The 14671-nt window shown below is 35.7% G+C and overlaps 1 protein-coding gene across 1 annotated transcript in view; it reads right to left on the bottom strand.

The window, feature by feature from the left end:
* Window positions 1–13668, bottom strand: part of LOC127853108 (trimethylguanosine synthase-like) — a 35926-nt gene extending 22258 nt beyond the window's left edge. Inside the window, exons 1-4 of the mRNA XM_052387329.1 lie at window positions 13563–13668; window positions 7270–7379; window positions 4904–5019; window positions 3991–4199 (exon numbers count right to left, since the gene is read on the bottom strand). Coding sequence (XP_052243289.1) covers window positions 3991–4199; window positions 4904–5019; window positions 7270–7376 — 432 coding nt within the window. The 5' untranslated portion in view covers window positions 7377–7379; window positions 13563–13668. The remainder of the gene's footprint in view (window positions 1–3990; window positions 4200–4903; window positions 5020–7269; window positions 7380–13562) is intronic.
* Between the last annotated feature and the right edge of the window lie 1003 nt (window positions 13669–14671).

Below are 14671 nucleotides of genomic sequence, written 5' to 3'. Positions count from 1 at the left end.
ATTTACATCGTAAATCGAATTATTTCTGTTGTCAGTTGTCAAAATGAAAGTATGGTTGATATTCAAATGTATAATTTTTCTCTTTCCTGGATATTGCTTTAGTATGTTGCTGCATTAACAAATATAAGGGTATATGCAGCGAAAACACCAAAAACAAGGGCTGTTTGTAAAACATGCATGCCCCCCACAGGCTTGGCGAAATTGGAAAAAACTGCCGGTCATCCGGACAGGCATTTCAGAAAATGTGCCGGTCCGGAGAAAATTTAGCCGGACCGAAAAAAAACAACAACACAACTATGTACATTAAGATAAACCCTTTTTTTTCTCAGAAAAATCGGAAAAAAACGCATCGTACCGAAGTATGAGCGTCCTAGAAACTGGTCCATATTCCGTGTTTTGTTGAATTCTCAAGTGCGCATAATTAAATTTGTATTCCGAAACACTCTTCCCAATTTAATTTTTACTCGACGTTATCACATTCTTCAAATAAACTGCAAATGTACAGTGTGTTTTAATCCTTTCTCTCCAGAAAAGCGCGCGCAAATTATTCCCTACATGTACAACGTCACGTCAAACGCATGGAAAGCGTGCGTGTATTAAATTTCTGTTAAATGTTTCGTGGTAAATTTTAATAGAATGATATCGCGAAGAATGTGTGAGTGTTGTGAAAACACGCTTAGCGGTTTTACTGACCCTGTGTAGACTGCGATGTTTTAACAAAAGGGATTAAAATGTGCGAAAGCAGTTGCCGATTTTGCGAGTTTGAAGTAGGTGTTGTGTAACCAGTTGGATTTGCTAATTGTACGTAACAAACTTATTGCAAACATCAACACAATGAGCGATTTCATTTTCATGATGTAGACTGTAGTAAAGGGTTTGCTCTTCGAATTTTCAACTTTGAAAAAATATGATATGTTTGCATTCATTGCACATTTATTTTGCCGGTCACAAGGACCGACATTCTGGTTAAACCTGCCGGACCAAATGAAAATTTGCCGGTCAGGACCGAAGGACCGGCAATTTCGCCAAGCCTGCCCCATACAGGCTCTCAGTTGTAGTGACAGCCATTTTGTAAATATGTTTTTTGTCACTGTGACCTTGACCTTTGACCTAGTGACCTCAAAATCAATAGGGGTCATCTGCGAGTCATGATCAATGTACCTATGAAGTTTCATGATCCTAGCCATAAGCTTTCTTGAGTTATTATCGGGAAACCATTTTACTATTTCGGGTCACTGTGACCTTGACCTTTGACCTAGTGACCTGAAAATCAACAGGGGTCATCTGCCAGTCATGATCAATGTACCTATTAAGTTTCATGATCCTAGACATAAGCGTTCTTGAGTTATAATCCGGAAACCATTTTACTATTTCGGGTCACCGTGGCCTTGACCTTTGACCTAGTAACCTCAAAATCAATAGTGGTCATCTGCGAGTCATGATCAAGCTACCTATCAAGTTTCATGATCCTAGGCATAAGTGTTCTTGAGTTATCATCCGGAAACCATTTTACTATTTCGGGTCACCGTGACCTTGACCTTTGACCTAGTGACCTGAAAATCAAAAGGGGTCATCTGCGAGTCATGATCAATCTACCTATTAAGTTTCATGATCCTAGGCATAAGCGTTCTTGAGTTATCATCCGAAAACCATTTTACTATTTCGGGTCACCGTGACCTTGACCTTTGACCTAGTGACCTCAAAATCTATAGGGGTCATCTGCGAGTCATGATCAATCTACCTATCAAGTTTCATGATCCTAGGCATAGGCGTTCTTGAATTATCATCCGGAAACCATTTTACTATTTCGGGTCACAGTGACCTTGACCTTTGACCTAGTGAACTCAAAATCTATAGGGGTCATCTGCGAGTCATGATCAATGTACCTATGAAGTTTCATGATCCTAGGCCTAAGCGTTCTTGAGTTATCATCCGGAAACCACCTGGTGAACAGACCGACCGACCGACCGACATGTGCAAAGCAATATACCCCCTCTTCTTTGAAAGGGGGCATAATAAACAACGGTTGCGATAGACTCCTATAAACTGTTAAATGCCCATAATATCACTTTAATAACCCCTGACAAATACATTTTGTTTACAGATGAGTGTAAATCCCTTGATATACGGTATAATCCTAAACAAGAGATGTGTTTGTCAGAAACACAATGCCCCCTAATGCACCGCTTTTTTTGTTGACCTTTGACCTTGAAGGATGACCTTGACCTTTCACCACTCAAAATGTGCAGCTCCATGAGATACACATGCATGCCAAATATCAAGTTGCTTTGTTCAATATTTCAAAAGGTATTGCAAAACTTTACTGTAACCTTAAAGTTTTGGGACGGAATGACAGAATGACAGACAGACAGGCCAAAAACAATATACCCCCGATCTATCGATCAGGGGCATAAAAAATAAATGAGTTTTAGGTAGTTGTTTTTATACAATTCAATTCTTTTCATAAATATCTACACACCCATGAATTTTTATTTTGAATTAGTGTATTGTATCTGAGATATATTCCTGAAAGGTTACATCATACAAAAACAACAAAGGGCAATAACTCTTATATAAGAAAGTGTTGGGTTGTGGTTCATAAGCATGGCACTCCTCCTTGTTGATATCAATACAACCATGAAGTTTCACGTTGACATCTTATAATTTGTATGGTATCAGAGACATAGCCCTTAAAAATTACATCATAAAGAAAACAAAGGGCAATAACTCTTATTTAAGAAAGTGTAGGATTATTGTTCTTCTGCAGGGAACTTTTCCACATTGATATCTATACAGCGATAACGTTTCATGTTGATATCTTATATAGTTTCTGAGATTTTGTGACAGACAAACTGACAGACTGATGCATGGACATATCTCTCTGCCTTTTGCGGGGGATAATAAACAAAACACCCTGACACTAACAATATGACAGCTAGATGAAAATTATTATTTACGTCTCTTGTACACTGCACTTAATCACAAGTACATCTATCTACCTGTTAAGTTTGAGGTTAATACCTCTTATAATTTTCTAGATAAGCACCAGACACAAAAATACAGCCAGACAATCAACCAGGAACAAGTAACAAGTAACAGGAACAAGTAAACCTCTGTTGTGCAGGCGTATAATCATGGATAACCTTATTATTATGTGATTTTTTTTTAAGTCACAGAAAACCAATTTTAATAATTAAATTGCAGCAAGAAAGCAACATCATACAAGGGACAAAATTGTCACAAAACCAGGTTTTCATTGTGAAAAAAAAATCTGATAAAGGGAGAAAACTCAAACTGAACTTTTGAAATGAACAAACAAAATTAACCCCCTTTGTAAGTTTGTTTTAAAAAAAAATCTATTTTTAGTCGTGGCAACTTTGACATTGGAGATTGATTCTTTCGTGCGACACACCGTCCCATGATGGTGAACAAATGTGCCAAATGATTTTAAAATCTCACAATGAATGACATAGTTATGGCCAGGACAAGCTCATTTATGGCCATTTTTGACCTTTGAACGCAAAGTGTGACCTTGACCTTGGAGATATCGACGTAATTATTTCGCGCGACACACCGTCCAATGATGGTGAACAAATTTGCCAAATGATTTTAAAATCTGACAATGAACGACATAGTTATGGCCCGGACAAGCTTGTTCCGCCCGCCCGCCAGCCAGCCAGCCAGCCCGCATTCGCCAATCTAATAACCAGTTTTTTCGTTCGGAAAACCTGGTTAAAAACCTGGTTAAAAAAGCCTGACTTCCTCATCAACTTTGTATAAAGCGCACCTATTTACTTTAACATTAGACCATACAAAATTAACCCAGCAGTTGCCTAAAAAATGCTTAAAACTGGCCCGTACTAACCATTTTTCAAATGCTGCTTATGAACAAATTCATAAGACACTATAAAATATTAGTACACACAGTTTCTTTATCACTTTCCTGATCTGCTTTAAAGGTCAAGCATTAAATTACACAGTATCTCATACCTTTGAGGTCCCAGCTGACTTAGATTTCCCAAAGGCAAAGTTAACAGGTAAGCCCATCTGCTGCATCATTCTCAATTCTTCTCTCTGCTCATCTGTCAGCTCCAAATCATCTTCATCTCCCTCATCCTCTTCTGAATCCTGCTTGCAGTTTTCATCATCAGCTTCTACAGAGTCTACTTCATACTGGTTGCTGGTTTCTAGTGCCTCACCTAAGACAGATATTATTATCCATTTTTGTACACAAATGAAAATAATGCAATCTGCACAGGCTAATCAGTGACAACACTTTCCACCTTAACTGGATTTTTGCTGAGAAGACTTTCTTCAAATGAAAAATATCATAAAAGCGACAAGTGTTGTCCCTTATTAGCCTGTGTGCACTGCACAGGCTAATCAGGGACGACTCTTTACGCACATGCATTAAACTCCTTTTTTACAGAGCACAGCCCATATGCTTTTTGGTCTAAATGCATATCAGCCAGGCCCAATGAGGGGCAATGAAGCCTTATACATGTATTATTGAAAATGTAAAGACCACAATTCTAAAGAGAAAATTACTTCTCACTCAAGAGAGTAGTGGAAGATGATATAAATTCATTAATTAGTAAGACCACATAACACGAAACATACTGTTTCACAATGAGAATGTAATGATATTTAAAGTGAGAACGTTTTCTAAGGAATGACATCGACTTTGTTTAGGTATCCTGTCATTAACTTAGATAATAATAAAATTCTAACAGCAATCATCTATTCAATTGTATGCTTTTAAGATCAAGTACAATTAAGCACAAAACCAATGTTCAAGCGATCCATCAGAATAATAATTCATAACACAAGCTTATCTGGGATGATATAAATCAACATGCATTAAGACTAGTTTTCGCAAAATGCAGCTCCTAATACTTCATACCATAATCTTTCTTGCCATACTGTTGCTCATCCACATCATTAATTTCAGGTTCAGTACCAGAGTCTTCTCCCCCATCCTCCTCCACATACAGGCCTTTCTTGTACAGCCAACCATCACTGAAGTAGAATGTAGAGTGATATCAATAACATAATCCATAGACTCTCAGGGAATAATCTAGAATTTACTATCTAAGGGTCCTAGGCCAAAATTAATGAGTCCAACTTGAAAAAGAATGGGTCCCAAATTTTGAAAGATACCAAGTAGTGAAGAACATTTAAGTTACACTAGCTCAATAACTATATTTTGCAATAAACTTTTAATAATCTCTAAAACAGTGAATTTTGCAACCAAAAAACAAATTCAGGATTATCACTATCTTGTGTGCCTTCACATAGGCTATAAGTGTCTATTACATGATTGTACCCTGTTACAAAATTTCAACTTTATTCAAGTCAATGATAATATTATTGTTAACATTCGAATTGCGAGCCTGATAATATTATTGTTAACGTCCGAATTGGGAGCCGTTGACCTACTGTTATTTAAGTTTAAAGTTGTTTGTTTTGGATCTAGCTTCAACACCTTATTTCGGAGGCATTATTCCTGTATTATTTATGACTAAGTTACAAAAAGTTAAAGTAGGCCTTTATCCCGGGACTCTAGAATATATCATAACACAATCTATTTAAAAGGTTGATTCTAATTGGTTTGTTTTATACAGCAGCTGCTCAACTAGAGCCAATCAAAAGACTTGTTGCAGTCTTCAAGCCTCATTCGGTTAAACTCAGCGTTCATTGTACACTTTTGACTTATACCCAAGATGGTTCGTACTTATCGTGATTCGCGTATGTGTTAACGGATTCGTTTCAGCAATGCGTCCAAGTGGACGCACATATTTAAAAACTATGCGTCCATTTCAATATTTGTGCGTCATAGACGCGGGACGCGCATGTAGATTATTCCCTGGACTCTAGTATAAATGACTGGGGCAAAGGATTGGTTCCTTTATAATCCATTAATAATCAAGCAGCATTAAGTTTTTACAAAGGTTATAATTATATCTTTAAAACATATGACAGTCACTATCTAGTTAATACATTCCCATTTTGACAAGGTTTCAAACACAAGTAAAATACAAATTACTTTCAATTATGTAGAAATTCAAACCAGGATAAGCCCTAGGTTGCTCAACTATGACTTAGGGGAATTGAAATGTTTTTAGCAAAGTTTGTGATGTTTCCAACATCCTTTTCAAACTAGGCAGAGATATCATTAGACAAAATGTTCTGAGCAAGTTTCATAATATTAGACAAAAAGTGTGACTGGTAGAGTATTGACTTGGTTGTTCACTGCATAAAGCCATACAAGGAAACTTGCACCTACTGGTTGCCATCTCTTTCAACTGACTGCAATCATTTTTAAGTTCTGCAAAAATATCATTTTAACAAATATCATTTAAACAAGTTACTCTTAGCTTGTTGACCCAAGGAGAATCATTTGAACAAATTTTGCAGATGACCTCCTTACAATAATGCATGGGAAACCTTGGTGAGTGGCTATTAATAGGATTGTTTTAAAAGTAGATTCATATAAACAAAACAGGTGGAACAAATTTAAACCCAGAAGCAAGATTTTGACAAACTTTGTAGAAAACCACCATACGATGTATATTGCTTAATCCTTGTTACAGAAATGATAAAAACTTCTCACAAGTTTACAGCAGCACTATAATGCAACTGCTAGGCGTGATGCAAACAAATGCAGCTATTGTACTCCTTCTACGTGTGGTATTGTGGCTGTTTGATAACAGTAAGAATTTTTGTATTTCATACATAACTTTTGTACATTGGAATTTAAGTAAAACAAGAAATCGGATTTCTTTCTGTGTTAACATTTCTGTGTTAACATTAACACTTAATGCGATAAAAAAATACAAATAAACAAGACAGGGCAGCCCATCCATCATATTCCCAGCTCAACTCTGGGCTTTAACTATTGAGAAACTATGCACAAATATTTATCCAAGGCATGTAACATCGTACGGAGGATTTCTTCCAAGTTTGTTATTGATTAAGTAGGACAAATTCATTTGAAAAGAGATTATTTTGATTTTTGGACTACATAGTAATTATTTGGGCTATACAATTCTTCATGGACTATAGTAAAACAATGTTTGGTTCAACTTGCTGACAGACAACATACATTATGGTATCCTAAATGCTACCCAATGAGCAATTTGTGCACAGGTCACCTGAATACTACCTGTTGAAATACAAGTTTGCATCACACCCAGCGACTACTGAGGACAGAAGAAAATGAAGATTTCTCCAAAGAAAACTTTAAATACTGGGCCATTGAAAAATTACCCAATAAAAGCCCTTGTGCAGTGGCATTTCACATCACTGGCGTTCTCAGTGCCCAGCCCTGACACCTCCAACTGCAGCTCTGCTATATGGTCCCACTGGTAACACATCTCCTGAAAACAGACATTATGTTCATGAAACTACAACATCACAGTCCCACATCAGGTGTTAGCGTTTCCGATTGTGAATCTTACAGCTGGCGATTTAAGATTAAATTGGTAATGAAAATGGTGATTGCAAAAAAAAGATATTTCTCTATAAGTATATAAATATTCCCTACGTTTAAAGAGAACTCAGTACCGATTTTCACATGAAATCGCCATAAAAGCTCCAGGTGGTAATAGATAATCCACTGATAAAGAGATAACCAGATGCGTGTATCGTATATTCAAGCCACTTTACACAGTCATGTATGCTGACACAGATGTATCATGGGAAAATCTCGGGTAACGTATTAGTTGCAGAAATGTGAAGTTTCCAATCGGTTACAAGAATGCTTATGGAGGCTGGGTTATATGGCGACAATTATTTTTGATTGAAGTCGGTCACTGCGTAAGCGTTTATCGCAGGTTGATTAACAATTATCACAGTTGTGGCATTAATATGTGATATAAAACCGGTAAATAAAGCAGTACATTAAAGGTGGTTTGGTCCATAAGGTTTTATAAGAACAGAGCAGAATTTAACAACTCTTCAATTGTACAAGCTTCTTTGTTACAGATATTCAAAGTTTGTTTGTGATTACAAGTAATTTAATAAATTTACCTCATTATTTCCTAGACACTATTTTACAGAACAGAACATAATTTATTACACATAAACTTTACAGTTTATAGTGTTTAACAAAATGATAATACAAAATACATAAATACAGAAGGCTGGTTTTTTTAAACAAAGGAATTGGTATCTATAGTTGTTGTTTGCCACAATTTGTCTTGATATGATGATATGATATGATCAAAGTATCCCAACATGCACAATAAAGAAATGACTCAAACTCAACGAACTTCTTTCACCATTTATCAGTGTTTACCTGAGTAAAGTAAAACTTATAATCCTGTAAGTCCCATTATCAAAGTTAATAGTATAAAACACATTTTGTTTGTTTGCCCTATGAATGCCCATTTGCCCATTATATTTAAATGTAATAAATGACAAACCAATATAACATAATTGTTCCTATATTTTCCAATACCTATTTTTTTAGTATCTAAATTTTCTAACACAATTTATATTTTTAATTTTTAAGTGTCTAAAAATGTAGAATATTTACGGTAGTATTGTGTATATGATTTGTATAACACACTTTGTGTACAAAAATATCTATAACACATATAAACTAAATGAACCTAAAATTAAATGTTGACATGATAGCATTATATTGTTTACTCTAATCTGATATTTTAATGGGATGGCTATTCTTCAGTTATTTCATTTATGCCCACTGGCTTTTGTTTACAAATCACTACAGTCAGTAAACCAGTTTAGAATCACCCGGAAAAAAACGTTAATTCTTTTGACCAAAATAATTTCTTTCTGGATTTAGTGTCAATGTGAGAAGACGTAAAAATAAAGGGTTACATTTCAGGGTTTTTTTTTACTAAGAAAGTGACGCCGATATTCGGCGTCTTCCCCTACCAGAATTTTTCCCCTCAAAATACAATTTCCCCACCAAACATATCATTTTTCACCAAAATATAATATTTTCTCTCAAAGAAATGTTTTTTATTTTTCCTTTGGGCATTCGACAATTATCCAATTTGCATCATGTACAACGATCTTTCTCTCTCTCTCCAGACGAATACAAAGTGGGGGTGTGGACATTTATTACATTATTTTCCAAAAATGCGAAAAAAAAAATGGGGGGGGGAGGGATTCTTGGGTGCGATTTGTGTTTTTTAACTGTTTCAAAAAAATAAAATTGGGGGGGGGGGGGGGATGGGGTGGGGGGGGGGGTATAGTGTGAGGGTGTGGTGGTCATTTGTGAGATGATCTTAAAAAAAAAAAAAAAAATTAGGGGGGGGATTCGGGTGGGGGAAGGGGGGGGGGGGGGGGGGGGTTGGGGGGATTGTTGGGTGCGATGGTTGGACGGTATTTCAAACATAAAATAATTTTTTTTAAAATTGGGTTTTTTAACCGTTTAAAAAAAAAATTGGGGGGGGGGGGGGCTGGGGTGGGGGGTATAGTGTGAGGGTGTGGTGGTCATTTGTGAGATGATAAAAAAAAAAAAAAAAAAAATTTAGGGGGAGGGAGAGGGGGGAGGGTGGGGAGGGCATGGGCGATGGTTTGGGTATAGTCTATTGTGGTTTGTCAGGTAAGAGTAGTTTTGTCAAAGTATCAATCAAATCTAATCATAAAAAGAAGTTATGGCAATTTTAGCAAAATTTAATAATTTGACCTTGAGAGTCAAGGTCATTCAAAGGTCAAGGTAAAATTCAACTTGCCAGATACAGTAACCTCATGATAGCATGAAAGTATTTGAAGTTTGAAAGCAATAGCCTTGATACTTAAGAAGTAAAGTGGATCGAAACACAAAATTTAACCATATATTCAAAGTTACTAAGTCAAAAAAGGGCCATAATTCCGTAAATATGACAACCAGAGTTATGCAACTTGTCTTTTTACTGTACCCTTATGATAGTTTGCGAGTGTTCCAAGTATGAAAGCAATATCAATGATACTTTAGGGGTAAAGTGGACCAAAACACAAAACTTAACCAAATTTTCAAGTATAAAGGGCCCATAATTCCGTCCAAATGCCAGTCAGAGTTACATAACTTTGCCTGCACAGTCCCCTTATGATAGTTAATAAGTGTTGCAAGTATGAAAGCAATAGCTTTGATACTGTAGGAATAAAGTGGACCTAAACACAAAACTTAAACAAATTTTAAATTTTCTAAGTATAAAAAGGGCACATAATTCTGTCAAAATGCCAGTCAGAGTTACATTACTTTGCCTGCACAGTCCCCTTATGATAGTTAGTAAGTGATGCAAGTATCAAAGCAATAGCTTTGATACTTACGGAATAAAATGGACCTAAACACAAAACTTAACCAAAATTTTCAATTTTCTAAGTATAAAAAGGGCACAAAATTCTGTCAAAATGCACACCAGAGTTATCTAACTTTGCCTGCCCAGTCCCCTCATGATAGTAAGTAAGTGTACCAAGTTTGAATGCAATAGCATTGATTCTTTCTGAGAAAAGTGGACCTAAACGCAAAACTTAACCAAAATTTTCAATTTTCTAAGTATAAAAAGGGCACATAATTCTGTCAAAATGCATGCCAGAGTTATCTAACTTTGCCTGCCCAGTCCTCTCATGATAGTAAGTAAGTGTACCAAGTTTGAATGCAATAGCATTGATACTTTCTGAGAAAAGTGGACATAAACGCAAAACTTAACCGGACGCCAACGCCGACGCCAAGGTGATGACAATAGCTCATAATTTTTTTTCAAAAAATAGATGAGCTAAAAATCATTCAACTTACAGAATTAGTATATCAGAACATTGTCATGGCATTTGTTTTCAATCAGCAAAAAGTTTATTTGAAAATAATAAAGCCTTCTATATCCATATGCACATTTCAAAACAAAACTCATTCAATCAGTTTCGGTTAACTTTTTGCTGCATTTATCCCCCCTGTAAGCATAATACAAAAGTAGAGCTGCAACGAATAACCAACAGCTCGATTCCATTTCGATTTCAGACAGTCCAATACCGATTGTTTCCATTCGATTCATATTTCAACCTAGTTTTATCATATATTCACTATTCTGCCTCAAAATAAACATTTCTGTTCAAATGTGTTGCATACCTAGATATCTTGGGCATTTGTGTGTTCGTAAGATATAGTTTGGTTGGTTCAACAGTGTTTTAAAAACTGTTAAAAGTGGGTAAAATTAACATTTGTATGAAATATTTAGCAAGAAACTGCCAATTTTCTGACAAACTATATCAATATTTCAATAAAACACATAAAAAAGAATAGCAAATTAGGAACTCAATATTAATATCAATAAACTTCTGACTAGAAGATTGTGTTGACTACACAATAATATAATAAATAAATAATAATAAGGCTGGGGACTTGAGTAGTTGCACTGGTGCTACCTCCTGCTAAATCAGCGTTATGTTTGCGTCTGACATGTTGCATTTGATAAGTGGTTAAGCTGGACCTAGGGTACGCCTGTGACGTCCGTGAAGCACAGTTTACACGTAGCTTTATTGGGACGGCAACCATCCCGAAACCCAAAATACTGCCACATATTTTAGATTCTTAGGCGCATCTGATAATTTCAATTTGTCAGCCACAACTTGTTCAGCCATTTTGAAGCTTTTTCCGAAAGTAGACAGTAACGCGCTTATTAATTGGATGACTAAAGTAATAAATAACCAAACGCGCGTTGTTATTACAGGTAAAGATAAAACCTATACCTTTCCGTATCAAATAGTCAGAGTACAGCGCGCATAACGTATCTATGTCTATATGTTAAAGAATCAGGCTTTTTCCGCTCCATTTTGGGAATACGCCACACTGGAATTTTGGGAATTTCGCGTCGTGAAAACACCCATTTTGGGAAAAAAATTATTCGCAAAATTGGCTCAATTGGGAAAAATTATTGCATGTAAATTGTGTTTCTTATATTTCAAAGAAGCCGTTAACTGGTAAATAACGACTATTTTGATAACTTATTATTAAAATTTTACAAAGTATTATTAACATGTGAGATAAGTGCAGGTTTTTTAATCTGAATTTGGGGAAAAGGCCTGACCTTTTTTGAGGTAAGAAAAAAAGGTGCGAAGCGCCGGATTTTGAGGAAAATAAGGAAAGTCTTAAATAATCATTAACATATTTTACAGTTTTTAAAACAAATACAAGGCAACAGATAATTTAATTATGCAACACTTTCTATTTTCTACACCGGATCAGGTTAACTTATATATTTTAAGTTAAAAAAAAAAATTTTTTTTTTTTTTTTTTTTTTTGGAATTGGGAATTTTTTTTTTCAATTGGGAAAAAAACAGCCAGATTTGCATTGGGAATGGGGCCGAATTTCGGACCCGTGGCATAGGGCGGAAAAAGCCTGAGAATCGAATCGAATTTGGCAGCGTTGGTATCGTATTCAAATCGACGCATTTAAAACCGATTTTCGATGCATGGGATCGAATCGTTGCAGCTCTTTACAAAAGCTTTCTTGCTAAAACTTTGTTAATTTATTCCTTTACCTAATGTATTCCTTAAACCAGGCTTTTTCCGCTCCATTTTGGGAATACGCCACACTGGAATTTTGGGAATTTCGAGTCGTGAAAACCCCCATTTTGGGAAAAAAATTATTCGCAAAATTGGCTCAATTGGGAAAAATTATCGCATGTAAATAGTGTTTCTTATATTTCAAAGAAGCCGTTAACTGGTAAATAACGACTATTTTGATAACTTATTATTAAAATTTTACAAAGTATTATGAACATGTGAGATAACTGCAGGTTTTTTAATCTGAATTTGGGGAAAAGGCCTGGCCTTTTTTTAGGTGAAAAAAAACGTGCGAAGCGCCGGATTTTGAGGAAAATAAGGAAAGTCTTAAATAATAAGGGGAAAAAAACTACCAGATTTGCATTGGGAATGGGGCTGAATTTCGGACCCGTGGCATGGGGCGGAAAAAGCCTTATCATTTTGTTATCTATCTATCTATCTATCTATCTATCTATCTATCTATCTATCTATCTATCTATCTATCTATCTATCTATCCTGTCTAACTCCCCTTGCGGGCAATTATTGACAGGTTTTTATTGGGGCATTATGGAACATTAAATACAAATTAATCGGAACTGCTGATTATCCGGAACTGGTTGACAAACTGTAATTGTTCAATGTAAAACATCTCTCACTGCCAGCGCCATATTCCATTTATTAAAACTTTCACAACAGTTTAATTCCATTGTTAGTCAGATATTTGTCATTTTGTGTTTGTTGTTACAATTGTGCAATCTAAACTATTAACTGTAGAATAACTTGATTTGATGATAAATAAGCATGACGATAAATTAATTTAAAAAAAATCAGAGACGTAAATATACTTCTCTGAAAAATACAAAACTTTACGTTCTTGGTTTAAAACGGTATAAAATAAAATTTGTGAATATAGATCTACTATTGTTATTTTGAGTAACATAAAGAAAATGTAGCCAATTTGTAAAAAACAAACTTTGAAAAAGCCTTTTAGGATAACAGGAAAAAGTGAAACTTGTTCTGTGTCAACTAATAAGTCATGTAACACGAATGTGTCAGAATTCTTACCTCAGTTTTACGCCAATATACTTAAAATGTGTGGTCTTTTAGCAATTCTTGATTTCAGATGTGTGACTGATTGAGATTATAAAGAACACCAAATAACAAAAATCGCTCGCATGAAAGATTCGCGAAAATATGTGGCATATGCTGGACATTTGAGGCAAAACGGTTGAAGTTGGCAAAGCGGTCCAATGTTAAAACGGTCGGTCTTTCGTCATTGAAAATACACACCCTATTTCCAGGTATGAGAACTGTAATACGAATACTATTTCCTTGCAAATTGAAAAGCCTTTTTGCTTCAAAATTAGAGTTTCGGGAATATTCACCTTATAATTAAGGATTTTCAGACAGTCCAAGTTTAAAACTTCCAATATTTTCCGCCTTTTAAAAACAACAACATTATGTTCAAATTTTACTCTACTGGACAAAATCGTTTGATTAGACACGACTTGTGTGGAAATTATTCATAAATGAATAAATTACATGTGATTTTATGATTGTAGATAAGTGTTTTATGTCCCTCTCTGAAAACTCGAAAAATATCAATTTGGTATTAGTAAACCAGTTCTAGTCTGTTTTCACCAAGGACGACATAAACCAGCAAACTCCGCATCTAACAGGCAGGGTAAACGACAACAGCCATGAACTACACATAAGTGAGGATGGTGTATTCAAGCTGAAAAATAACACCAAAGTCCGTAAAGCAGCTGGTCCTGATGAATTCCCAAACAGAGTACTGCAAGCCTGTGCTGTAGAGGCAACGTCAGCCATTGCTGCCATCTTCCAGAGGTCAGTAGACACAGGCGAACTTCCTAAGGATTGGAGAGACACAAACATTGCCCAAGTCTTTAAAAATGGAGATAGTCACTCACCAGAGAACAACATGCCAGTATCACTCACCTGTGTGCTCTCCAAGTAATTAGAGCACATCATATGTTGCCATGTACTAAACCACATGGACAAGAACAATGTACTAACAAAACTAAATAATGGCCTCCGCTTATTATACTCTTGTGAAACCCATCTTGTTGTCATAGTCCATGACCTGCGCGGATTCCATGACCAGAACAAACAGGTTGACACCATCATCCTTGATTTCAGTAAGCCTTCGAAAC

This window comes from Dreissena polymorpha, chromosome 12, assembly GCF_020536995.1.
Source record: "Dreissena polymorpha isolate Duluth1 chromosome 12, UMN_Dpol_1.0, whole genome shotgun sequence".
Taxonomy (NCBI): Eukaryota; Metazoa; Mollusca; class Bivalvia; order Myida; family Dreissenidae; genus Dreissena; species Dreissena polymorpha.
The sequence above is the reverse complement of the archived record's forward strand: the minus strand, read 5'-3'. Positions and strand labels throughout refer to the sequence as shown.